A 27,852-nucleotide genomic window follows, 5' to 3' on the forward strand; every position below is an offset into this window, starting at 1 on the left:
CCAAGCCAACAACATAGTCTATGTACCAAGAACGAAGCCCCAAACCAGCAGAGGCAGACAGCTAGCAAGGCTGCAAATAGGCAAAAGGAGACACAGAAATCAGAAACTGCAGGAAGTCAGCAAACTATAGCGAAAAGTCGAAAGCGAAGGAGTGTGCGTAAGCGTAATGGTTATGATAATTGGTTGCAAACAGCAAATTTCAGTGGCAGTTAAATTGTCTTTGCTGGCTTTAGGAAGACATTGCTAAAGCACTCGAGGATTTCGTTGACTTCTTCACTGAATAAGAAACCACAGGGTATTCCTCGTTAAACCCAACATTTAGATACACAAATTCCCTTTCAGTGAATCGCGCTTTTTCCCTGCATGTTAGGTCTTAAAGTACATATAAATAATAAGTAAAAATTGAAATAATGTAACATTGCTGCCTACTAATAAAGAGATGAAAAGAAGCCGAGAGGCTGTTCATTTTGATAGTAAAAAAATGCTCGTCAAATCTATATGTGATAATTTTTACTGTAATTCAATAAGGACTCTGATTTTAAATGTTAAATCCGGTTAAATCGACACTTTTGGAATTGTATTTTGACTCTTAAATTTAAAAATCAAACTTTCATCTTCACTTGCGAATGTGGGGGTGGCTCTCTTCATAAGTTTTAGTCAAAACTGCTCTGTTGATCAATTTAATATAATTTCGTTTTATTGTCCTCTTTTCAGCAAAATGGATCCGCCAAAAATATTGCTCTCAGAATGTTTGAAAAAATTCAAGAAAAGAATCAAGGCAGTTACCAAGGTTTCCGCGGCCAAGCTGGACATTAAGTCATCTCAGGGCTATCACAGTCAGAAGCCTGACCTGGATCGCGGGAATGAGCTGCAGGGGCGAGAGCAAAACTCCATTAACACAAGGGTCTTGGGAAACCATGCATACAAAGACAGACGTTTTGAGGAGGCTCGTAGACATTACACCGTCAGCCTGTGTTCTGCGGTCTCTGCTGTCAGTCGTGCCATGGCCTATGCCAACAGGTTAAAACCGCTTGTAATTTTTTTTATTACCCTGCTTTTAACTTTTTCTCATCTTTTAGATCTGCTGCATTGTTCCACTTGGACATGTATGTTGACTGTTACAGAGACATTTCAAGAGCTCTTAACACTGGCTATCCAAATAATATGAAATACAAACTGTATGTGCGCCAGGCAAAGTGCTTGAAGGCATGCGGCATGAACTGTCAAGAGAGTGTTGACCAGGCATATGCAGTAATATTGCACATTTGAACTTTTCCCCTGCGTCCGTGCATGCTAAAATATAATTTCACCAGGCAATCTCTTTGTACAACCCTAATGAAGAGTCAAAATTGAAGAAGCTTGTGGAGAGAGACCTCACCGCAGGACTAAGTCAACCTAGGATCCCTCCACAAGTACCTGTTACTCCCCCGCCACTTAGCTACGAACCTGATAAAAAACTGCCCTGCTTGTCAAATGCTGTGTCACTTGCATTCAATAAGAAAAAGATGAGGCATGTCGTGGCAAACAGGGACTTGGATATTGGTATAAAATTAATTTTTTAAAAGTAATACAATTTTATTATATTGTGCTTTACAGGTGATATTGTGATTGTTGAACAATCTTTTGCTAGAGTTGTTTCATCGTTGTCTGAGAAGACTGAAGTTCACTTTTGCTCTTTCTGCTACAAGATAACCTACTCTCCAAGTCCTTGTGCAATTTGTGGACATGTAAGCATATATCATTTTTTTTTAATTGAACTTGCAAGCTCTAATAATAATATATTTCTTTTAAGGTGTTGTACTGCAGTGAAACATGCAGAGAAAATGACTGGATGAGTGTGCACCATGCAAGCTGCAGGTTCCGCCAGCTTCAAGGCATTGTCCTCTCGGAGGAACTTTTACAATACAGACACAACAATGCAACTTACAATGATGTCGCATTCACTCTTATCATCGACATCATTTTTCGCTTGGGTGGGCCAGACCTGATCCTTCAGAAGCTAGAATCTGAAACTGCATTGGACTGGATCAAACCAGAAGATGCTATTGCCTCAAAGGACTGTGAGTTGAAACTTCTGATGGCGATGACAGACAATATGGAGGCATGCAACAACAAAACTGTTGCAACCAGTGCGGCAGCTGCCGTGGTTCTGGCTGGAAAATTAGATGTTCCACAGAAGCACTTTGAGCTATTTGCCGCATTCATCCTCAAACTAATATTCGTCATGAAAAACAATGCAACCTTGTTGAGTTACACAGACAACAAACTTGACGAAGAAATGGATGAGCGCCACTTGGGAATGGCTCTCTTCATGGCCAGTAGCTCCATCAACCATTCTTGCTTCCCAAACATGGTCCGAATCACTTATGGGTCTTCTGTTGTTTACCGAATCATCAGGCCCGTTGCTAAAGGCGAAGAGCTCACTGAATCTTATCATGTTGATCTCAGCTTCAATCTTCAGCGGCGCAGGGAAATTTGCTCTGTGAGGTCCAGTTTCCATTGCAGGTGCCTTGCTTGTGAACAAAAGTAAGATATTTTCATTATTATACTGCTACTTAACCACTCCAGTAAAAACTGCTCTGAATGAGGGTCCATTAAAAATTGTATTTTCATACTTTTAATAACTGTGTACAATTTAAGCATTTTAGCAAACAAATTTAATGTTTTAAAAACAACATAACCAACGCTTTAGAAGTACACATGCTTAAGAAGACCCTCTCAAATACAGCGCGCTTGTAAAAATTACAGTTTATATGCATGTTGGCCAGTAATGCATGGCAGGCTGTAGTGCGCATGCCAGCTATATTTAAGCTGAACACATGGAAAAACGACAGGTGTAACCTTTTTACACCTGCCGCTACGAAAAAACGACAGGTGTAACCTTTTTATACCTGCCGCTGCCAGGGCTTCATGAGATTTAAAGAAGTATTTTTGTTGAAGAGGTACCTGGGAAGAGGCTGGCGAGGCGGCAGGTAGATGTGGGGGAGTACAATAGAGGGTAATATAAATAGCAACACATTTCAAAACACACAAAAGATGCGTTCTATTACTCTGCAACTAAAAGGCACAGCAGGCACTATTTATCTGGTGTTTTGCTTTTCTTGCCTCTCTCAACACTTCCACAAATCAAAAATTGTTGCTTTGAAGGTTATTTTGCGCTTTGATTCCTAACACAGAAAACTGAATGAATCAAGACGCACGACTTTGAAATATTTAGTAAATAGTGAAATAGCTGTCACTTGTGTAACTAAGTAGAAATTTTTGCTTGAATTATCTCCTTCAAATAGTTCAATTTAAAAACTACTATGTAATTGCATAAATGTATTTTTATGTAGCTTATCATTGCTAAAATACCTTAAGTAGATTTAGGATAAAAAACTAATTACACAATATCTTAAATTCTTTATTTTTTTTAGTTTTAACTACACTTAACCCATTTGTTTAATAATAATTTGATTCTAGCTGGCCTCACTATGATGATATGCAAAAACGCTTCAAGACAGACCAGCTGCTACATCTTGCTTTCAAAATTGGAGTAACTCCTGTGCCTCACAGTTCCATTGTTCAGGTGATGATGAAAAAGAAAGTAACCCCTGATGTGTATGTATTCAAAAGCCTTGCTCAAATCCTGATGCTCATGCATCTGTCTGGCTACTATCCTGATAGATTGTACTTTAAACTGCAGCAAATGGTCAAGTCTCATTTGCTCGCCTATGGCAATGCTGTTTTTGCGGAAGATTCCAAAGACTTCTTCATTGGAAGTCAGTGCCAAACAATTAAAACTTTGTTGGGTGATGTAATCCTCGGAATGGATTAAGATAGGTTAAATGGTTAAAAAAAATTTCAAGTTAACTCTGCTGCATGAAGAATGGAATATTTTACGTTACAAAATGGGCCCAAATATAGTTTTCTGTTATTACAAACCTATTGTGTCATTGAAAGGAGCAAATTTGATATTTGATTGTAAATCCTAAATTCTGCTCCAATTGTAACGTTTCGTGAATCTAAAAGAGGCTTCGTTTTTCATTCAAATCAAATTTTGTATGCCCTATCATTCAAGTTGCGAAATATCATTTTGTCATTAAGTTTTGTGTATTAAAAATGAATACACGCTATTTTTTTAGTATTTTCTTGATATATCATAACCATCCTATTTCTTCTCCTATTGAGCAAGCATTTCTATGTTCAAGACAGGAAGTAAACAATTTATGATTTCTCGATACAGTTGCAATTTTTTATTGATGCTATAAAGTAAGCTGGGAGTTAAACAGTGAGTGACATTTTCCTTGCGAGACTTGAATCGTGTGCACTTCGTTTGCATGCAGCAAACAGAGTAACCAGCACGTAGAAGCGTACGTATAGTATTGCGGACTTCCCTGCAACACTCGCCGACATGGGGAGAACCGATCGATACGGGCACGTCATGAGAAGGGAGCAGCGAGCACAGCGTGCGAAGGGGGAGTTTGCGCCCCTGAGTCTTTCAGTAGTACACTTCTTTCATAGTTTCTCTCGGCTAAAACAGCAGCTGCTCAACTCGCGGCCCACCCGATCCCCAAGCGGGCCTTTTGGGCCTCAACGAATTAGCCATCAGGAGACCCGACCGTCGGCTGCGTGCAGGAGGAGCGCCAGCAGACACGAAGTGTGCAGCAGCGGAAAGGATGAAGTAGCCGGCCAAGACAATCGTAAGGGCCTTCTAACATAATTGCACTCCTATTTGCATGTCACGATCATTGCGCCCGGTGTGCGAATCAGCGAAGGTTTTCCAACAGCTCCCAAGTAGCAGCTAACAACAATTAGCGCCATACGTGAAAAAGTGCTGACTGCTTGCTGAAAGAAGATTATGCCAGTATAATGAGGGACAGATGTAATGCTGTGAAGAGAAAAGTAAACAACTGCTACACACAATTATGTGCTGGATTCGCAGGGGAGTCCCATCATTGGACTGTCATTGAACAATCACGCTGAGTTTTTTTTTCTGAAGCTGTAAGTCAAGATGTTTTTCGACCTTTCAATTGCTGTTTCTGCACTATATTTTAAAATCTAAACATTTAAATAACCGCACAATTGAGCTAAAATTCATTCACGCTGTAAAAATGTTTTACACGGGTTTTAACTTGCAAAATTGACATGTGAATAGCACACTCGGTTTTAAAATTTGAATTTAACACAATAATAGGCTTTTATGAAGTAAGCGTATTTCTATGGTATTAATTTCATTCGAATTGTGGGCCAACAAAAAATATTTAAAGTTGAGAGACCAAAGACCAACTAGTAATGTTCTTTTATTTTAAAAATTAATTTAAATTTTTCATCTCAATGTTTCAAACAGAGATTAAAAACAAATTTTAAAGTTACTTTTCCTGTTGAATTTTTCTCTTTAAAATGCTGATTAATTTGGATAGTGATATTTACTAAAGCTTAAAATATGGAAAATAATATTTTGATATTTTTATCAAATTAAAAACAAATTTCATATAATTATGTAGTTCATTAGGCGGTATCTTTCATCTGTATTCAACTTTGTACACTTGGTATAAAGAAGTTTTATTTGATCTATTTTTCTCAAATATTCACTTTTATATGTGACGTTATGTTTGTCTAAGTGTGAAATTCATATCACGTAAAAAAATAATCGTCAAATTACTTTAATGATGTACAAATAATTTTGGCAAAAATATTAGCATTTTTAATCAAAAAATTTGTTTCTGTCACATTAAGTAACGTGAACTGATTGTAAAAATGATAATTTTAGGTGCAGCGTTCAATAGCCCAGGGCGAGGGAGAGGCGAGCTGGCGAGACTGCAGACACCGGCGGCGTGTGGGTGTTGAGAGTCGCGACGGCAGCTATTGCGAACGGGCGCCGGCTGTCGGGCGGTGCTGCTCCTAGCGGCCTCGAACTGGAGCAAGTCAGCTGGCCGCGAGGGGAGTGGAGCGGGCAGCCGCGACACACGCTGCTTCTGCTGCTGCCGCTGCTTCATCACCGAGTCGCACTTTAACGCGTGTGATTCAGCTGCTATCAGTCCGCGAACGTCGCGACTCCTTTCGTTGGTCCGCGAGCGCCGGCGTTGCAGCAAGACGAGGTTCGACACGACTCGAAAACGCGAAATTACCGACTGTCCGGTGGTGTCCGAGATGGTGCTGCGTCTCCAAAGTGACCCCGCGATGACAGGATAGCCGGCTCATCGATCGAAGCCATGGAGTTCACCTTTGACAAGAGCCTTCAGGAGTGGGCCAAGGACAAGCCCCTCAGCATCCTGCAGCTGGACCCTGCTGACAGGGCGGTTCTCAGGATTGCCGGTGAGTACCAGACAGACAATTTTTTTTAAATATTAACCATTTTGATGAATGAACTCGCTGACCCGGCATCCGTCGATTGTGATAGCTGTTATTCGCGAACCGGTATTGTTTTTGCACTAATTCTCGACGGTTGTCATCGCTGAAAATTGTTTTCGCTATTATCGTCTTTATATAGGCTTGCCAAAGACACGTTTGTTTACTATTAACTTCATTTAAATGAAAACAACCTGATTATTTGCTTTATTGTATGTAATTAGAACTTTTATCTTGGTACTCGTACCTATATTTTAAAGTATCGTGATAAACTGACTTAAAACAATACATAACGCTGGTTTTGTTCAGATAATAATAGACTTCCGTTATGTGGAAAAATAAAAATTTCTTGAATTGGGTGATCTCCAACCAATTTAAAATTCGTTACTAAATATCCAAGTATATTCGGACATTTGTTAAAAGTTAACATTATAGGCATAAATCCATTAGTCCAATCACTTGCCATGAGATTTGTTTATATTAAGGCCATCATTGATATTCATTAATTTAAACAGTGCCTAAAACAGAATAAATATATTTATTCCTGCTGAAATGATCAAGGAAACTGGACTCTTAAACAAAATTGCACACCAGATCAGATCAAGGAAGTAGAACAATGAAGGATTAGCAAAAATCTTCAGATCAGTCAGTGGGTCTGTCAAGGGCGAACCAATGCTGCACTCTCTGTTTACATACAAACCAAAATAATAACATTTAATGGGGGCAGTGCCTTCGGGGCTAGAGCGATTCCGGGTGTGCAGCATTCCGCGAGGAGCTTGACGCAAATATTCAAATCAGAGTATTAATTATCGCATCAAGGCCTGCTCAGGTGGGATAATTAATCGCCCCTCAGCGCTGGCGGCGCATTTTTTTACTCTCTCTTGGACCACAAATTCGGCCGGTTTATGGCTTCACGGTGCATGCATAAATATGGGCGGCAATTTGCCTCTGACAAGCTCAAAACAGCTTTCCGAGTCAAGGACGTGCAGATAAAATGCCAAATTGCTCCTCGGCTAACATCTTAGCGCCCAATCTTCCAGTCAGCGACGGAATTTATGGGCTGATTGTTATTGGTTGGCATGCAGAATTCTAACAAAGATAGATTGCAATAAAACTCGAGCAAGGTAGAATCAAAGGACTTACATTCAGGAAAATCCCGACCCTGCTGCTCACGTCAGTCAAATAAAAAATAACGAAGTTGATCTGTTTGGTGAGATGATTTAAATATCAATTCGAAACGTATTTCGATTTAAAAAAATATCCAACGATGCGGTTTCCGTTGAGTTGACTGAGCCCTTGGATGGCGATCGATGCGATCAAATCCTCAAAAACGGCACTCTAATTGGCGGAAAGAACCATTGGAGCATTTCTGTTCCTGCAGGCGCACATCTGTCTGGGAAAACGTTTGAGCCGAGCATTTTTACGGTTCAACTTTCCAACGCTTTTCGGCTGCAATCAGGCAGAATCGTGCTTCTTTGATTTACTAACCCAAGTTGGAAGGTCACAACAAAACGAATGCGGCTTTTGCTTAATAACATCATCATGATATGGCTAAGAGAAGTGGCAACATCAATGAAATCATCCACGCACACGAAGAGCCGAGTGCACAGAGAACTATCATCATCTGCACTGCGGATTTTGTGTCTGCCCGGTCGAACCAGGACTAGTTTTTCTCGCTGCCGCCGCTTCTCGAGGGAAACAATAAAGATAAAAAATAAACAGTATATGGAGCCCGCGAGGTATTGAAAGAAAAGATAATTTCATCCCAAGGGCAGTGATGGGCAGAAAATTATTTTGTAACGATCATTACAAATCTTGGAGATTACTTTTGCACTTGAGACATTCAAGATGATTTTAATGTGCGAAAAATTATTGTGGACATGATGTGTGTGCTCGGATTAGAAGCAAAAGAGAATGCGGTGTTCAGGGACTAGATAAGATTAGTGTGGCCGTGTGTGACGATATATAGTGCTTCGTCGGCCCACGTCGTAATAAAAAGTGAAATGAGCGAGATGGCAATAAAACATCGTAAAAGGGCAGATTGTGTTGGACTGATAGGATTAATTAGATGCCTTTTTGGAAGCTTATGTCATCACAATAAAACTAATTCATATTTGGTCATGCTTGATGAAATGTGTTTGTTTTGTTAATATTGGAAAAATCTGGTCAAACAGGGCCAAACTAACCATTCAAATAATGAAATTGGATCACTACTACTATTTTTAATAGCGGAAACCAAACGTACCACAAATTTATCTTATTGCGGTATAATTTGCCTCACTGAAAATAAGAGAATGCTCGTATTATAAAATATTTTCTACCGACAAGTTACTCTTGTAACCAATTATATAAATATTATAGTTGTTTATTCTTGCATTCAACACAATGTAACATTTTCATTTATTTTTACATACAGTTATCTGTAATCGAGGAAAATAAATCCTAAATTTGTTCCACCTGACTTAAAAACAATAAAATAAGAACTAGGTTTAATAATCAATCTGCATTAAAATTTTATGAATTCATTACAAGGTGATGACTAGAAACCGTATTGAGCGAAATTAAGCCTCTGTCAATACCTTATTTCATTTCAAAGAAAGTATATTCAGCGATTCTAATGGCCCAAACTGTGTGCTCGTATTTGGCGAGGCAATTAAAGAAGCACCTGTGTGGGCGAGCACGGAACACACGCCGAACGAGACGCTAATCACGAAGGGCGATTCGTGTTGCTCACCTGCCTGATTTTTTTCTGTGCAATGTATAAATGTGATTTATTTCATCGAAGCGAATATACGCATATGGTATTCAGTCGAAGCGACGGTGCGGTGGCGTGTGGATTTTGACGCTTGCCCACCTCTTGGTTTGGACCCTTCTGATGCGGGCAGCGATTTTCCTTGACGGTACCAACCCGTTCCAGGCGCGAAACGCTTTTCCTCGCCCTCCACTGAGGCGGACGTTGGGCAATTAGCCTGATTTCCCACTCATTATCGCAACATCAATCACGAGTGGTGGATTCCATCGATTGGCTCGTGGCCACTTTAATTCAATTATGGTTGCGACTTAAAGAGCTATGGAATCAATTGAAAATGCCAGAAATATAAAGAAGCATACTCCTATCGTCAGTGTTAAAATTGCATTCTTAATTTATGGTTGCGTCAATTTAAATTGAAAATTTCTTCCTAAATTAAAATAATTTTTTTGATTATTGAATTGATATTGAATACTTAAAATGAAAATATACATTCGGACATAACTCTGCTTGTAAAGGTGTAGCAAATTTCATCGAGTATCATCTCTCGTCAGCGATACCATGCTCGCCAATTTTCTGCATATCATGCGAAATTTAGAGGCAGCCGTGCGTCACTATTCCTAGAAAAGATAGAGTCATTTGCCTCACGATCTATCATAAAATTGTTGCGACTTGGAATCGCTCCTGAAGTAGAATGCCCTCTCGAGACTTAAAAGCTCGGCTAATTGGGCCGACCACAAAACAAAATTTGGTGCAAACTGCAGCATTAACATTACGATTACGGCAGTGCCTTCCGCCGAAACTGTTTGACCGCGTACTGTTCTTCGTGCACATGGATGTACGTCGGGCGGCTGGAGCATGATGATAGTTGATATGCTCGATATTGTTGCCCTCGGCTGGCAGCTGATGGACACGCATCGCTAGCGCCTGCATTCGATTGTTTGTTGGCTCACGACACACGCGAGAGACGCTGATGTGTACTAGAGATGCGCACCGAAGGAAACGACTCAAACAACGCCGGGTTTCCATCGAAGAAGGCAAATATTTGTTGGAAAAGTTTCTGAAAGCCTCCGTTTTCGGGCAGAATAGTTGAATATTTTTAAAAGCAAGCTGACTTGCATGCTAGAAAGTGGTTCAGTCGTTTCCTAGTTTAGTAAAAATTGTCGGAAATTCTTCGTGTGTTGTCAAGATGCTTACTGGTGAAAATTTTCCCTTTTATTGTTGACAATCTAGACAAGAGCAGAGAAGCTTAAAGTGAAGACGCAGTATATTTCCAAATCATGTGCAGATTCGTGCCGCAGTGAAGTCAAATTTTAATGGAAAATTCTGCAGATCCGCGATGCATGACCGAAATGCGAATTGCCTGCTCTGTCGCTGTTAAATTATGCATGTGTGAGTTGGCTGGGCGAGCGGGTTCATTAGCATTTATAAAATGCGTTCGACTCGCGGTCATGTTCTTTAAGCGCTATTTGTTCCGAGAGGCGAGAAGATGCGGTTAATGCGGCTCGTTGCGAGAAAAGAACAGAGACGAGACGCTTCTGGCTCTATTTTTGTCCCACTTGCAAGGCAAGTGTGCACACATCAAATAATTGCATAATTTATCTCAAATATGCACCATATTCAAGTGCTCTTAGTGTCTCCTTGAATCAGATCAAATTAATGCAGATTATATAGTAATTATCGTCAATTGCTATATATTCACCGTGAGTCACCTATACGCCACTTATCGTAATCTTAAAATAAAGCAATTTTTCTTCATATTTCCTGCTCAATTTAAAAATTAATGCTACTGTTTTTCATTCAAGAGGTTTGCGATACTTTAAAAGTGAGATTGCATTCACGAAAACAAATAAACGTATTTCAAATGCAAGATAGCGCAAACTATTCGCGTACTAAGGCAGTAAGTAGTATTATTTGCAACGAGATAATCTTGTTTGACAGGTGAACGCCAGACCTGACTCTGGAGTTGTTCTTCCAGAAAGCGGCAGGTTGAGTTACTCGACGTCAACCATCTCGCAACTGCTTCATTTGAAGCTGCGAACAAAATCTTGATAAAAGCATGACGAATCATAACTAATTGCGTTGCTACTACTCGCAAGGTTAATCGCTTATTTTCAATTAACGCGTTTTAATTCAAGTCCGCACCTCTTTAGTCAAAAGGTCAAATTGAAATTGCTTTGTGATGGTAAAAGAAGTTGCTGGACCATTCAGACGCTCAGTTTTTCTCATCTTAAAAATGAAAATGGATGCTTGTAAAGGTTTGTTCTCTTACATGAGACCTTAAAAGAAGGATTTAATAATTAAAGTGTTTTTCTTGTACGCTTTATTAAATTTGTGGATTAGCTGCTATGTTTTCCGCCTGCACATTTAAGGCGTGTGGCTGACGCACTCTTAATATATTTTTAGTCAGCATTTTTCCAACTCCCTCTGCATTGCTTTCTCCATAGTTTTACACACACCAATAATTATTGCAAAATGGCAGTGCTTTATTACGCTGCGGCAGTGGTTGCAGGAGAAAAGAGCAATCAAACGAACTCCGTCGCCGCCGTGTTAACTGAGGTGAATGCCTCCTTTTGTTGTGCTCACCGGTTTGCCCTGCTCCATGCGACGTCTTGAAAATTGTTTCCGACTGACACACACTCGCCGGCAATACGATACCAACTCTCCGTTAATTAGCCGTAGTGAGAATGACGATCTTCCAGTCGGGAATGCGTTTTGCATAATAAATATTTGATTGAGCCTTAAGTGCAAAAAATGAATGGTGGGCGGCGTTGGCAATCTCGTGAGGCAAAATGATTTATAATGTTATTTGAGACAGCTGTGCACCAAGAGAGCAATTGTTTCTGCAGGTGCACGGTGAATAATTTGGATCCGGCTTGAGCTCAATGCTACAACTTGAACTGCTGAATTCACGCTATAGAGGGTGTGGTGACTATTGTTGTTTTCTTTATATGAACCATTATTTCAAATTTCCCCCTTCATTTTACCACTAAACAAATAGCTTCATTTTAAGAATGCTTTATTAAGGCGTATTCATTTTCTATTTATAATTAGCCACATAAGTTTTCTCTTTATATTTTTTTTCTAAAAGCTTTTGGATCGCTAAAATTATTCTAAAACTTTTTAATTCGCCGTCGTAAAAATGTCGTATTTAAATCAATACGTAAGAAAGCAGCATTTTGTTATTTTAATATAACAGCGTTATGACTAAATGTACAAATAATTTGGCAAAAGTGAAACAAGTTGCAGCACGCTCGTCACAAATCAAAAAGCTTCTGAGAGCAAAACGCTGTTTTCGAGTGAGTCCCTTGGCGATCGTAAATAAAAAGCGCGGGATGCTGTCACTGTTAGATCTCATCTGGACCACGAGTTTGATGATGATGATTAGCTTCCTCATCTCCATGCAGCTGATGATCATAAAGCATACTAGGCGGGTCGCCGCGAGCGAGACTGATGAGCCAAAATCGTGGCGCGCTCAGATCAAATTATGAAGCGACGGAGGCGAAATTATTACGAAAATAAATTCTGCAGGCGTGCCGTCGATTAATTAACCTCTCGCCGCAATTGATTGTTTAATCGGCCGCATCACAGCAGATTGAAAACCAACCTGGCTGATTGATTTTTGTGCCGCTTTGATAAAAGGTCAGAGGGTAAGCTTGATCGTTGTTATACCGCGATATTTATGTCGATTACAGTCGTGGAACTTCTGTGGAAACACGACCAAAGGTGATTTTTACAATCTCTGGCTCACAATATTATGCAGGAGAAGCTTCTCGTTTAGTAACGGCGTCTGTAATCGCGTTACACACAGTACGAGTGGGCGAAACTCGTTCAAACATCAGTTCTCAGAAGTATAGCGTTGAAATTATGAAGGATGGTAGGTCGAGTCTCACCTTACCACTTGTAGAATAAATTGACAATTATTTTCCTTTAAAGGATCGCGGACACGCGATACCTAAAACGTTGATTTTTATAGAAATAATGATTCCTATTGATTTAGTTAGATTCGATAGTCTCTATGTGATGTGTGCATTTAGCAAATTAGGGAAGCAATTATTGTCTATTTTTGGACTCGTCTCACCTTAAATTTAAATAAAGCTATTAAATGTTAGTCATATTTTACAGGAAAATCTTACATCTTATTGCATCAAATAATCTGTTAGTTATTTCATTCTTTCACATTTACATGTGTTTGAAAACCATCTCATGCGTACAGAATTTGGCTTCATTTCAATGCATTAGCCTGTAGAATAGAGTAGAAAAAGAATTGTTGCGTAAACCTTCTTCAAAGAATGTACTTATGTATATATAGCCGCAAAAGGGAGTGCCGCAAGGCGCACAATATGAAATATTTACGACCGACGAGGCAAACCTTGCTTTTAAAAAGTGACCATTGCATTGTGTTCGATAACGCGTGTGGATTTAGGTTTAGTAATTGAGGAGAAAAGCAGCGCGAAAATTTATAGTTTTGCTTCGCTTATAATTACACTACCATTTTCGCTTTTTAATGATTATGTGAAGCAACTGACTCTGGCAATTGTAGCAGAGAGCGGAGATAAATCTGCACGAATTCGTGCGGTTGGATTGCAATAAAAATTCATTGTCCGTGCCCTTTGAGAGGGCAACCAAGCCCTTATCAATCTCGAAGCAATTTGCATACGAAATGCGTCAAAACACGACCGCCAAGCAGGTGGCCCTGTGCAGGCAAGGGGAGGCCGGTGCGCTGTCTGGACCGTGCAAAGTGATGTCATCCCTTGCCAATCCATAAAAGTGACGTCACTTTTGTGGACGAGGGAGGGTGTGACTCTCCAGCAAAACGATGCGGTACCGCACAAATCGTAAAGGCTTGCGTCACTTTATGGTGCTTGGGGAATGAATGTACGTGCAATTACTCAAGCAGAGGAATTTTTGCACAAATTCCTCGATTGCCTCATACCATGCTGTCATCTGTCGTCGCTTGGCTACATTTATAAAACACACAGTTACGTGGCATGTATGTCAAACTTGCCCCAGATGAGATTTAATCACAAATCATGAAGCATTTTCCTTGTCATATAAATCTTGCTGCGTCTACGTCTAAAATGGCACATATTTTTGAAAATGCTTGAAATAATGTAGTTTGCTATTTGGAAAAATTTTAGATGAAGCAAATTAATGCTAACTAAATATTTGAGCATACGTCCATAGAGACTACTGCTATAGAAATAACCATGAGTTCCAATTTGGAGGAAACACGATCATTCAAATTTATGACTGCAGCGGAAAACAATAACAGCCTGGGAAATTCATGTATTATATCCGCGGTAGGCGTTGAAATCGCGCGGTCCGAAAACAAGCCGTTCCCACAGTCGTGGGCACTTGCATTTTCATGGTTCTACTTATTGTTGGGTTAAAACCTACTGCGAACGACGTGTCACTCTCGGTTTCCACCAACTCGAGTGTGTATAGTATGAGTGCAGTCAGTCCTTGAACAGTGGCAGCTTAGCAAAAATAAAAAGAAGCCTTATTCGGCTAAAATTCAAGCGGTCATTGTCAATGAGTGTGCCGTCCTCTTTTTGTCGTTGGATTATCACTCGCAGCAATGGTTTCACCCAGATCAATAAAGACGAGTTTTTTGGCTGATCGGGCTCTCTACCTGGACGAAAAAATCTGCGCGTATCGTCTAGACACAAGGAAAACAAAATTGGTTACCAATGTCTACGTACAGAGGGAAGCCAAAAAATAGACGCGTATGTTATGCAAAGCAAGAAATATCCAGAAGTTTAAATTCTAGTCTTCAATCATTTATGGCAAACAAATGGAATGTGTTCAATCTACATGCTGCTGTGTCACGTATTTGCTGCAGACTGCAGTAAGTTGACCTATGACAGCGGAATCCTCTTCCTCTGATAGCATTTTTACAGCTGTAAAGCAATGTCAATAGGTCATCTCATGGAGACTGGCGTGTATCGTTTGTTTCAATTTCGCGGCCCTGCCAAAAGGTGAGCACATATACATAAAATTGAAATGTTTAAACGGCCGCCTACACGCACACCATCAATCCGCCCTTCCAGCCAGTCCAGCAACAGATTTTGCATGCATCATGCAAGCCGTATTTTTATTGCCTAACTTTCCGAAAAGACCTCTTATTGATAATGCCAAGTTTCCCAGTGTTAGGTACTTTGACGGCAATTTCAGCCCCGTTGCCCTTGAATTTCGAGGCTCCATAAGTGGTTGCCGTGCGAAAATATAATTCCTGTTTTTAAACATTCTCGCATTCTGTATATATCGTGTTTGACAATATTTATAATATATAGACTAATAAAGACGGGTGTTTAATTGTTTAATGACAGTCAAATAGTATTCGAGGCATGTCGTGAGATGCCATTGAGAGGTAATAAATATCATTAATCAAATTTAAGTGCGCACTCTGTAAATAATGACAGCCACGTTAACCGTTCCGCGTAGAGTATTTATTATTTGATTTAAACAGGATTCAATCTGAAGTGATAGATGCTATTTATCTAAAAAAAAACATAACGAGCAAGAGCTGCTTGATTAAATGCCTCACATACAACTCGATCTGTGCGAGTCGGATTATTAAATAATTATGCATGCACACGTATCAGTTGTTTAATAGTGTGCAGCTTGCGAGCATTACTACACTTATTTGTTTGAATTGTGAACATGTTGTATTATGTTTGCATTAATTAACCGCTCGTTTAGCGCAGATATCAGACAAGAAATCTTTTTTTTCAATCACGACTTGGCAATCTTGGAGCTTTGTGTGCGCGCGCTCGGCTACGTGCGACGGCCGCAGCCATTATCAATTATTATGATCCGAGAGTGCTGATCAATGACAATGAAGCCCACTGATGTCATCGGTACGAGGCGTGGGCCTCGACTCTGATAACGCGACTTGGGGAATTCATACTCGTGCACATTGTGCCTCCAGCGTATTAAGAACATTGTGCTTGTTCACCTTTCACGTGTTTGTTTTACGGCCGGACGTTGAACTATTTTTAGGCTGTTCGCCTACTGAGAAGTTTGATTTTGAAGAGCACATTTCATGCTCACACAGACAGAGATTAAACAGAAATCGACTGCTCGCCAAAGCTACTAATCTTTTGGTTTGGCACTCGTGTTTGGTGATTCCCGAGCTGATTGATCTGAAATAATTTAATCATTAACTATTTTCTAACTTAACGTTGTTACGTGTGGTCCGTTAAAAGATAACGCAGTCTAATTTTTTGCTGATTTCTGTACCAGGCTTCGATCTGAAAGTCAAAAGAGTTACCGTCTGACATCCCCAAAAGAGCCGCAACTCTTTCCTCTCGATGTAAGCAGCCGGCCTTTCCATAGTTGTGGTTTTTATTTACGTGCGCTCCAATGAGTGTGTATCGATTGCGTCTACTTCTGGACAGAGAGAGGGCATCGCGTGCATGCCTCAAACGCCGCTTTTTATATTCGGCCAGTTTTCTTGCTAGTAAAATTCACGTCAGGCATGCCTATTGCTTCGTCGCTTGCTTTTTGCCTCCCGTCCCGCGTTAGGGATGTGTTTATTTATTTATTATTCATGCGCACCCGCGCCGTCAGAGACCAAGTTTACCTACGTATGTGATGTGAGGGAGTTTCTAATCTCCAAGCTCTGTAGACACAAATATGAACTAGAATTTTTAGAGCAATTAACTTGCACCGTCTGACACAAAGGTAACCGTCAAATATTAAAATGAAATGTCTTTTGTTGTACTTATAGCTTGGGCCGTGACGATCACATTATATTTAAAATCTTCGGGAAACATAGTCATGATTTTTATAGATGATGTGTCTCATACCAACATATCAAATTTAATTTAGCTCTAACTCAATCGAAGTTAATGTAAAACATTTACCAATTTGTATTCAATTCTACTCTCCATGTGAGGTAGATTGAGCTGTAAATGTATTTCTGAATGCAACAAAAACTCGTACAATCCTCAATCAATGCCAATTGTGAAGAGCAAATAGAATTTTGCTACCGCAATGGCGTGCTCTGGATTTCGCGCACACTGCAGACTCGACACTCGACGCCTATAGGCCGCAATCGCAATATAAAAACGTCAGCTGACTTTATGAGACTGAAAAGGTGCATGGTGGTCCGCACCGCACGTGACTTCCCGACGAGCTGCCAGCTTGATGAATGCATCGTGGGTGTAACAAGAGCAGCAGCACACCTGGCGACTGCCGAGCATCAAAAACTATCAGACCTTTTCCGGCCAAAAGGGAATTTTATTTTCACTGCTCAATTGCACGGCTTCCAGAACACGTGTCCCCCACGTGGGACTGAGGCTTCACGCGCAATTTGCATGAGACGCGTGTCGCGCAGGGGTGTGTTTGCTTTTTCAAAATACGTGTTGTTTTGAAGAGCGTTGCGGAGAAGGAAGTTTGTAACTGTGCCGACACCGCCGCCGCTGATCGGGAAAGGTCTTATTTCCGGCTGGGTGGCGTGATTTTCATTCTGATCGTTGATTGACACACTATTTCGTCTGACCGAAAAGCGTGGTGCGTGATATGTTTGATTGCAATCCAAAGTTAGGCGGCGAATTGTTTGTTAGCCGTGATTTGTTACACCGTCAACAATAGGATGTTGCTATTTGAGCTCATTTCCCTGGACCTTTCGCGAAGCATTTTAAACTGTGCTTTCAAAGCTATTGGCCTTTATTTCCATCACAATCCAATCGAGGAACTAATGTTATGATTTGGGAATTGTACCTCTTCTTCGACTCGGTAAAATTTGCTATTGTTTCTGAGTGTTTTAACTAAGTGGTTTTTATTTATTAACTTAAACAAACAGAGCTATTTCAAGTCTGACACTCATCACTTTCGTAATGGCAAACTCCACATTTCGGGCAGCTCCAGTGCACGCCGTCACTTAAGTGGACCATTCCTAGAAAAGTGCTGAGCTCATAGTTTAGCGAACAAATGCAAATAAATATTTCCACGGTCCATTAGCTTGGACGCACTTTGCGAGCTTACAAGCAGAGCCCATTATTTTCACTGTATAACACATTTGCGTCTGATCTCATGCAAGCAATGCATTTTGATGCCATAAAAGATAAAAGTGAGCATTGTTCCGAGAAGACGCTGGTTTATTCAAATCAAGGTTCACGTAAGAGCTATTTTTATTTATGAGCTGCGAGCAGTTGCTTAATTGGTATGCAAACTGGCAGTGGAAATGATAAATTGGAGGAGAGAATAACGTCACTCTCGCATAAGGAAGGTCCTGCTCGTAATCGCACCCTAACCGGTGCGAATTTTCTGAATTTGGACAGTGCAAAATGCTTGCACACGGCGATTACGCTTGTCGGTGTCATTATTTTGAAGTTGTCTTCGGGCTAAATGCTGTAAAACGTGTTTGTCCTTCGAGAAAAGTGACGCAATAATGTCGCTAATGAGTGACTGAGTCTTGCCAATTGGTGCAGTTGTTTTATGATCGCATTCCCTCTTAATCCTATGGCTTGACGAGTTATCTGTTGAAAACTAATAATTAAGTTTATCAACAAACAATACCGAAGGTTGGGCCTCACGTTGCATGCCATAATTATTACTTCAACATTTTTTAAGCCAAAGATTTTCTTGTGAGTTTTTAAACATTTTTCCTTTTTATCCATTATAGATGCTAAAGAACTCAATTCATTCCACTCAAATGTTTCCAAAGAATATAAGAAATCACGGTCTGCGTAGCAAGTTTTCGTGTGACTTTTTGGTATTTCTCCTTTAGTCGCCAAGATACATGCCGTTAAGTGAGAACCAGTTCATTTGCAAACAGATATCTTTTCACCTTAACCCATCTGCGCCAAGTGCCAGCTCATTTCAGCAGTGTCGAGTCCTAACTTACGCCGCTGTCCTTCAAGAATTCGCATATTCAAACAGGTTTTAACCTTCTTAATTTACGACGGTGTGCAATTGAATATTGTATTTTCGCTACGTCTTGCACGGAAAGGTGAATGATGGAAACGAGGCTCTTATGGTGATGATGAAACTATGGAATAAATTCGTTGTTCGTGAAACAATCATAAAGGAACTGGTGATGCAAAAACTATGCGCTGCTGAATATTTAATATTTAATTGGTGTCGACATGATTCCCAAAGCAGCACTGCTTTGCTACTTGGCAATAATGTTCCCATTACAATGAAAAATTCGATTCTCAGCAGGTAACTGTTCACTTCGGGGTTCCCATATCACAAGTTCACAACAAAATAATATAGTGTTACAGTTGCCGTAAAAATGCGTTCAAGCCGTTCATGCTTTTAAGAGAATATTCCTACTATGTATTGCAAGTCAAGGTGGGGCCATTCATGCACTGGAAAAAAAGCCGAGGCTTTTTGTCTAATTTTAGATTTCTCACGCTTCGAAATCCCTTTTTTTCCTTCTCCACTCTCCGCACTCTAGGGCAGACAATTTACACTGATAATGACCATAATAGCAGAGCCAGAAATCGTGAGTTCAATACGTAACCCTTTGGAGTAAACTCAGTCAGGTTTTTTATCCATTAATGCAAATTAATTGGTTAAAAGCTCCTCTAGCGTCGAATTGCACACTTTTATATCCTTTCCCACACTCTCGAGAATATGAAGCAACAGGAAATGATAAACCTGTTCAAAATAAAAACACGTCAGATTTTAAATGACCTGCCCTTGAATTCGAAATGAAGCTTCTTTATTTAAACTAATGAGAGATCCTTCAATTTTAGAAACATTATCAAATGAGTTAACTGAAATTATCCGTTCTCAATTAATTATTCTGCAACTGGTACCAAAAAAAGAGATATTTTACTGGAAATATAGAATTGAAATATTTATATTTGTAGGACATATATAATTAAAATTCTTTTTATTGCGCCTGTTATGCCCTTTAATATTGAAGTGATTGATAAATTTCCTGTGGCAAGTAATCATCACCACCTTGCGGTGTCAGCAAGACTAATGACAGTCGCATGCGGGGATGGATACTCATGCATAACAACTCACTCCTTTGTTGTCAAGCTTGACGGCACACGAAACTAAAAGCCAAAGTTGGTGGCAGCTGGATATCACTATCGGTGAATAATCATCCCAGACTCACATTTTGATTTTCCCTCGAAATGCCCCCTGAGGAGTGAGTGTTTATCGCCTCGCACTTGTTGTCACTGCACCAGAAATAGCTCGCACGCTATCTACGCGCTGCTGAATCAACAATTGCTTGAATTTCATTGAGGGCCTGTGCCGCCCCGAGTGTATTTAAAAATCCGCTGGCGGCACGTCTCTTTTTGTCAAACGATGTTTTTTTTTAATCAGTCTTCTTGGCCGTGCCCGATTATATGTAAGGCAAATAAGCATCGACGCTGCTGTCGTTTACTTTGAGACGAACACGAGAGCACATACCTTGTCCCTAAGATTCTCACATTGCTTTCTGTGTGTAGTTTCGGTGATGTCACCACTATAGAAGCAATTCTCAAGATATAATGTTTACTGCTTGTTAGTGTCGCTGATGATAAGATGTTTCGAAGAATTTTTGTTGCTCCTCCAGGTTTCAGTTTTCCCGCTGAATAATAAAATAAATTAATTACACCATTTCTCTGCCTTGATCTGAATTTATTTTCCATCTGGGAATTTTAATGAGGCTTATATAAACACATAAATCAATCATATGTGTGAATTCCAGTGGCACATTCACACATTTTTATTGTTCACAATCGGCGTCAAGAGCACGCATGGAGCTTCTTGTCCCTCGCCAGCTGCGATCTAATCGACATTCACTGCGTTCACTCGTCTGTTCGTCAAGCTGGCGGCCCCACTTGACACGCCAGCGACTAAATTTAGATTCTGCGGTGCAAATTTTATTTTCGCCTTGATCGACATGAGGGATCCTCTATCAAATATGATCAAATTATTTGAATTTTCCTCCTTCCGGCTAGTATTCTGTGATAATCAGCTGTTACTATCAAAAAGCTCGACAGAAGAGAAAAATTTTTATACAAACATGAGTGATGTGAAAACTGAATTTCTTAGAAACCAAACTTTGCCCCGCCAAAGCAGCAGCGAATCTACTTGTACGTTTATCTATATCAATAAATTTGATGCTGATAATCTCAATTACCACAATCATATTCATTGAATCGATTGAAATACTGTGAATTTTGAAACTGTAGGAAAAACAACAATACACTCATTTTTAACTGGAAAGAGATAAAATATTATTTTCCTCATAAGAACTCCCAACAGCCTACTTGCCTGAAACAGAAATCAAGTGGATCAAATGTCTCCCTCCAAAAATAGTCGAGCTATTTTATTTCCTTTCATTAGAGGCGATACTGCGTGTTGTCGATTCGCGCTTGCTGCGGTAATTACACTTTGCATGGGAAGATTCGCAACCCTGGTTGGCGCGAGGAGAAATATATATCGCAGCGTTCTGCATGCCTGCCTTTGATTCTACTCCTCTCGTTTTAACTTGAAGCACAAGTATAAAAATAAGCTCTCTGCGATCGCAGACTGTGTTGTATGTGCGCGCAAACACATACAACGGATGAAACAAAGAAGTGCAATTAAACACACGCTTCTTACTTTCTGCGGCAGCCGCCAAGCCTTCGTTGCTTTACGCTCGTATTATTTAATGCTTGTTATGTTTGTATCGGGAGAGAAAGAGAGAGAGAAAAGATAAAAAAATCCTCTCGCGCGGCTTCGATTGTCTGCTCTTCTCGGCAATTCTTTACTCGTTCCGCCAAGATGACCACCTTCGAGAAGAATAATTCTGCAGTACAGGTGCCTCCAAAGATTTGGCATTGGAGGAAAAAACAGTCGTGCCTGTTGTCTGGATATATTGCAAATTTCGGCGTTTCACAAAAAAAAAAATACCATTACACAGTTTAAGACTGACTGATTCAGCTGCATCTTTTGCGTAGGAAAAATTGCAAACTGCTAAATGCATTGACTTTTCTAACAACATGCTTTTTAATGTGGCTGCCAAGAATCACGAGAATAAGGAAAATATATGTTTAACTTGTCATTGCAGTGTTAAGAAAAATCGATTTGAACTTTTTAGTATTCCTATATAGTTCCTTCAATAATAAAAAAGTAACTATTGTTCCGCTGCCCCCGAGTACCGAGTCAAAGATGGTGGACACCAAACGAGAACAGCGCACTTTTTGATGTGCACATGTACTGTCAATATAGGTGTGTATGTGTGCAGCAATGTGCTCTTCCTCTTGCTCGCAGCATTTCCGGGCACGGATTTCATTGGCCTCGCCAGGGGACCTCCATTAGTAGTAGACACACTGCACCACTACTTGTGCCGTACTCTCTGCATTGCCGTGAAAAACGGACTCGACCCTATCTTCGGCTGTGGCTTCAGTCCGGAAATAAAATCAATACTTGGAAATAAAGTAAAAATAGCTACTGCATAAATTAAAAACCACAGTAAAAGTAATATTCTAATTATGTTGTTCCGTCCAGACAGAGTGAAATTTTGGTGCAAAAGTTTATTGATTTATAGCGCTGGCCTCTCTTGTGGAAAGCCATTTCGAATTGCACGTAACGCAGCAGAGCTGCCATTAAAGGAGTTTCTCCTTTGCAAAATTCCATCTCAAATTAAAGGGCAGACCGGGAGAGCGTTCAGCCGCGCGATTGCGGTGCTCCGTTTCATTTCGAGTTTTACGGCCTCGGTCAATGAAATGCAAATAAATGGTCGTGGCAAGTGGGTGTCGCGTAATGCGGTGGCAGTGTTTGTGCGAATAATCGCTCGTGAGGCACACCTCGTTTCATTTCTCGTGCATGTCATCCGCAGGGCGTTTTTCGCGTGTAATTAAGGTCCAATTCGTTTGGATGGTCACAGCCATGCTCGGACGCCTAATTACGACGCACTCTTGATGCTTGGGTCACGAAAATTTTCTAATTTTTGTTTGCGTGAGAATAGAACGCACAAAGTGGCTACACCCCTTTCCGACCTCTGCTAACTTTTACGGCCTTGCTCAATTTGACAGGACTTTGAAAATCAAGGATATAATTAAGCAGAAATTGAAAAACAGCAGACATTTAACAAGGTTAAAGGGCCTACCCGAAATTAATTTAGACTTTTCTTCCTGCAAAATTAGTTCTTGACTGCCACATGCTCATTCACTTGGTCTTGGTTTTTTGTTCATCAGACAAGTGAAAAGTAGAGAATGCTCCCATCGTTTTACTTTTCAGAAGCTCTTTAACCTGCTTTACATGTTGTGTAACGACATCCGGAATTGCGTCAAATTACTTTTCGTTCTGTGTTCAGTCACAAAGGAGGGAGATCATATCTTGCCGCGAGGCGCGTTGTTTGTTATTCGCGACTCTCGAGAGTCTATTACACACATTTTTTTTCGTTGCTCAGGTGTTTATTCAGCAAAAGAGAGCGGTGTTGAGGGCTCAATACTTTTTTCCTTATCACGGGAGAAAGAAGCACCGTTGTTCGTCGTGTTTAAAGTGCAAGGCCGCACTTTTGTGAATCACGGAGCAGCTGCTGGGGCTTGATGTCAAAAGTATTGTTCTCTTTTTGGGCGCAGATTAAATCTAAGCTAATCAATCAAATCAAATCGTGATGTGTTTCATCGTTGATCCCTTCGACCATTTCCCAGTCAATTGGACATTTTCAAACATTTCTTAGGTCCTGATGAAATTAAAGATCAATTAGCAGAGAAAACGAAGGTCGATGTCATTTCACGAACATGATTTGCTTTTAATGGTCTCAGCGCCGGCGTGTTTCACAATTGACTCTTCGCTCAACATTGCGCGGTAGTCCTGTGAGCCGGCAAATTGTCTGTCTCGCGAGTGTCCTGTTTGCTGCAGGTAAAGCGGTCCTCGGTCCGACAAAGCCGCGGGTCACGTGTGAGTGCTGTCGCACGTAGTAGTTCTCCGTTTCGCGGGAGGTGGCACCAGGAAGCAAAGGGTGCGCGAATTCGCGGTTTTAATGCGAATTTGTCCCGGAAGTGTGATTTCGTGTCTCTGCTCTAATGCTGACAATTAGGGAATAGCATTTTAGAGGTCACACCGTTTAACCAAATATAAATTTAAGCCGAAAAACATTTAAATGTTAATAACAGAATACTTTAAATATAACTGAATTGTTGCCTTTTTACAGTGTTTTTTTGTCTCGCTCTTAAGAGAGTTCATAACTTTTCGCTTGAGATGTGCTCAACGCAATAAAAATAATCGTTTATTGAAGGGTGTTAACAGAATTCAACTTATTGTGTGCTCGAGCGTGTGGTGGTAGTCGTAGTCGTACGATTAAACTGTATTCACTTGCCGCAATAAAACCGCATCGCACATCCGCAAGCCTGCGAGCGATCGTTTGTAATCTTAATAACTGAAATTCAGATCTTACTGTTGCATTAACAAATTTATTCCTTCATTCGCACTTTGTGGTTGCAGGGTAAATGAGGTTGGGCAATAAATTAAAATTCCGACAGTTGCCTCAGGTTCTGCAAACACATAAATCTTGGGCTGTACAATGCGGCGGCATCGGATAAAAGGACTTTTTATGCGTATCAAGTTTCGTTGATGAATTTTCGAACGCGTGTCATTTGCACAAGGCTTTAGAAAGTGATTATCAGAAGCTTTGCCAAATTAGCGCCTTTGAACGGCCCATCCGACGTGGGTTTATAGTTAGTTGCAAACGCATCTCGAAAGGCCGCTCGCACAATTTATTTCTTTTTCGCCTTGGTATACGATGAATTGTATTATGTATGCCGAATTGAAAGAAAATTATGATCGCTCTCAAAACGATTTCATATGCAAATCACCTTCTGCTCGATGTTATCTTGGGCAGGAAATTGAAAAGTCTCTGTGCGCAAAATTATGTTTTCAAATGGGAGCACCATTTATCTTGGGAGAATTTAAGTGGCGCCTAAGGTAAATGTCAAACAGGGAAGTTGCCTCTCATTATCTGTGGGCGAGTCTGCATTATTTATGTGTTTGACAAGGGAGAACCGACTATGGTATTGGAAAGTTTCGATTTTACTTATTCGTATATCAAAATGAAGGAATACCTTCCAGTCTTGGAACAAGTATTCCAAGCAACTCGCAACACTTTATCCGATGGGGAAATTTTGAGTAAATTTTTACAGGTAATCTAGGTGAATTGATAAATTTAATGACTGCATAAGGTATTTTTGGAGATCGTTCTGATAAAGATTTGGAGACTTGCAAAGTTTGCGTTAGACAGAGTTTCTTTTTCACATTTAGGCAGATTTTCTTATGGTTAGCTTATATAATTTATGCCAAATTGTAAACACAAGCTTTATAATTATGAGAAATTTGCGCACATTTACGATAATTTCCCAATGTATTTTTCTGGGAAGTCCATCCAACGAGCAAAAGCCTGTTGGCAGAAAGGCGAGGCTACAAACTAAAGTCGTTAAGTATTTAAGGGTCACCTTGCAACAGTTTGCATTCAATCTACATGATAATGCTCCAGCCACTAGGAATAAGTTACACCACATAAAATAGTGACGCCATCCATCCAAATCGCTGTACTTACGGTCGTCCGCTTATTATTTTGAAGGCGTCGAGATTGAGTATGAGCAGCGAGTGGAAGAAATGATCCTTTATTTTTATTAACCTTTGTGTTCTTTGGTGTTCTCGGCCATAAAGGGTCTGTACGCTTGCCAAAACCCCGTGGGGCTATTCGCATCGTCCTTACGTTCAATTATTCAAGAATGGGAACAGGCAGCGCGGCAAATTTTATGCCCCTCTGTAGCTAATAATAACCGAGGATGCGTCGATTGCCTCTTCTCTCTATCCTTCTGTAAGCTAGACTACGCTGTGAGCATGTTGGCCTCGCAGGTTGCATAGCTGTGTGGTTCCTTGTTTGTTTTCAAGTCTCTTTTCAATGTCTCGTCTGTGTGTTGTTTCTGCGTTAATGTTGATCTCTTTTGAAAAATAGGTGTTTAAATGTTAACTAATTTTTAATCTTTACTAAATAGAAAATAAATTGCAGTTTGCTCCAAAACATGTTTTCGAAGTTTGGGTTTAAAAACATTTTAATGACATTATTTAAAAGTCATTATTGTAAATTTTAATTTGCAAAATTTTTAGAAGGTTTCCGCCTATTTCATTGTGATTTGTTGCAGAATTTTTTCTCTGTTAATATATTTATCACTTGTAGGTCAAGGTTTTCACGACCAAAACTGCCAAGAGATGAGCACCTTTGTTTTAATGAAGAACTTTAGTCGCACTTAATAAATTTTGATATAAATTGAAAAAAACGGGGTTTGTAAGGTTCCAACCATACAATAATAGCTTACAACTAGTTAATCATCTTTCAATCAGCACGATTTGACATTGATTAAAATGTCTAAAATTTCTGGAGTGTATTATCAGTTAAATATTTACTAAGAAAAATTATTTCCTTATCCAAAGTCCAAAGACTTCAAACATGAGTTTAATGGGCTACGTGCATTGTGTCTTCATATAATTCATTCCGTTTTTGTCTGTGCAACTTCTGTGGTACTTATTTCTCAGGGTCGGAAAATCTCCTCTATCAAACGCATCAGTGCTAGGTGGATGATTTATTTTTATTTTTCCATCAAGATTGCATGATCACCAGACAAGCAAAGGTCGACTGCCGCTGGCGTCCGGAAGATGGCGGGAGCGTGGTGTTCCACCTGTCGCTCGGTTTCGCGAACGCGCACCTGCCGCCGGACGCCAAACTAACTGGTCCGCCGGGCGCAGACACAACAAAGAAGTCGGCTGGTTCGGACGGTACCGTCCAGGAAGCAGCAGAGCAGTCACGTTGAGACAGACTAGGCTGCATCAGCGCCGCACGCGTGTTTTGCTTGCGCGAGAGAAAGAGAGTGTCGGAGGCAGCCGCCGCGGCAGTCACCGTCAGTCGGCGAGAGGCCTTCGAGCACTACTGACTGACTGACTGAGGAGTAACTGGAGGGACGTCGTCTACCCGCGAAAAGCGTCATTTCGAAAAACCGGATTTCCCACGCATCGCGGGCCCCCACTTTGGACGACCCACACGCCGTTGTGACGCGGTGCGGTCAGCATGGAGGCCTTTTATGGTCGCACCAGCAGGTCGCTTTGGTCGTGGGCTCCGACTGGCACACCCCTTCTGTAGGTAGGTGTCCCCCGTCTCGCTGGCCACGTGACCCCCACGGATTATGCCGTGTTGAAGGCGCGCAGCTGACAGCACAGGACACTCGACGGTGGGGACGAAAGTGCAACCGCCCGGCCTGCACTCGCACCAACCGGCCGCACAGTCGCTATTAGGTGGTGGACCCTGACTTGGTCATGAACCCAGTGATTGTTTGACTTGCTGGTGATTTTGTGGTGCACAAATGTCGACCCAGTCGTACTACAAGGAGCGGCTCGGCTTCGACCCTAAAGAGGAGGCCAACCAATTCGACAAAAACCAACAGGGCTACGAGGAGAACTTGTCAAAGTTCAAAGGTTTGTGGGAGATTTTCGTTTCAACTCTAGGTGAGGGGTCTCTTTCTTTCTTCTTTCCTGTCTGTTGGAACCTATCACGCATGGTTTGGCATTGTCAGTTCGCTGTGGAGATTGCCAATAACTGCTCAAAATGAACCACAAATTCGAGTTGTGAAACGAAGGTAATAACACGGTCTTTACCAACTACTGATAAAGACACTTTTAGTCTATAATCCATTTTTAAGTATTGTGTTTGTTTATCCACCTCAAAGAGATTTAGTGTATCTATAGAAAATACTTAAAAATACTAATTCTGTCAACTTAACTGCTTTGTGATTAAAAGTTAATTTTACGTTCAAGAAAATTACTCGATGCAGCTA

The 27,852-nt window shown here is 40.6% G+C and overlaps 2 protein-coding genes across 36 annotated transcripts in view; both read left to right on the forward strand.

The window, feature by feature from the left end:
- Nucleotides 1–696: 696 nt before the first annotated feature.
- On the forward strand, nt 697–4,115 carry LOC135933946 (uncharacterized). Its single transcript, XM_065475419.1, has 6 exons — nt 697–1,020; nt 1,080–1,251; nt 1,314–1,542; nt 1,597–1,727; nt 1,793–2,526; nt 3,463–4,115. Exons 1-6 carry the CDS (start codon nt 719–721, stop codon nt 3,815–3,817), a joined length of 1,923 nt encoding a protein of 640 aa, XP_065331491.1. The 5' UTR covers nt 697–718; the 3' UTR covers nt 3,818–4,115.
- A 1,774-nt stretch (nt 4,116–5,889) lies between these two features.
- shot (dystonin-like protein short stop) overlaps nt 5,890–27,852 on the forward strand; it is a 111,223-nt gene continuing 89,260 nt past the window's right edge. For 20 of the 35 annotated variants that reach the window (XM_065475375.1, XM_065475381.1, XM_065475392.1 and 17 more), the window contains exon 1: nt 26,771–27,523. In XM_065475375.1, the coding sequence (XP_065331447.1) occupies nt 27,382–27,523 (142 nt within the window). In that variant the 5' untranslated portion in view covers nt 26,771–27,381. Of the gene's footprint in view, nt 6,298–26,770; nt 27,524–27,852 lie in introns of those variants that run through there. The other 15 variants (XM_065475379.1, XM_065475382.1, XM_065475394.1 and 12 more) reach the window with 10 other exon arrangements.

The sequence above is a fragment of the Cloeon dipterum genome, chromosome 1 (genome assembly GCF_949628265.1).
Source record: "Cloeon dipterum chromosome 1, ieCloDipt1.1, whole genome shotgun sequence".
Taxonomy (NCBI): Eukaryota; Metazoa; Arthropoda; class Insecta; order Ephemeroptera; family Baetidae; genus Cloeon; species Cloeon dipterum.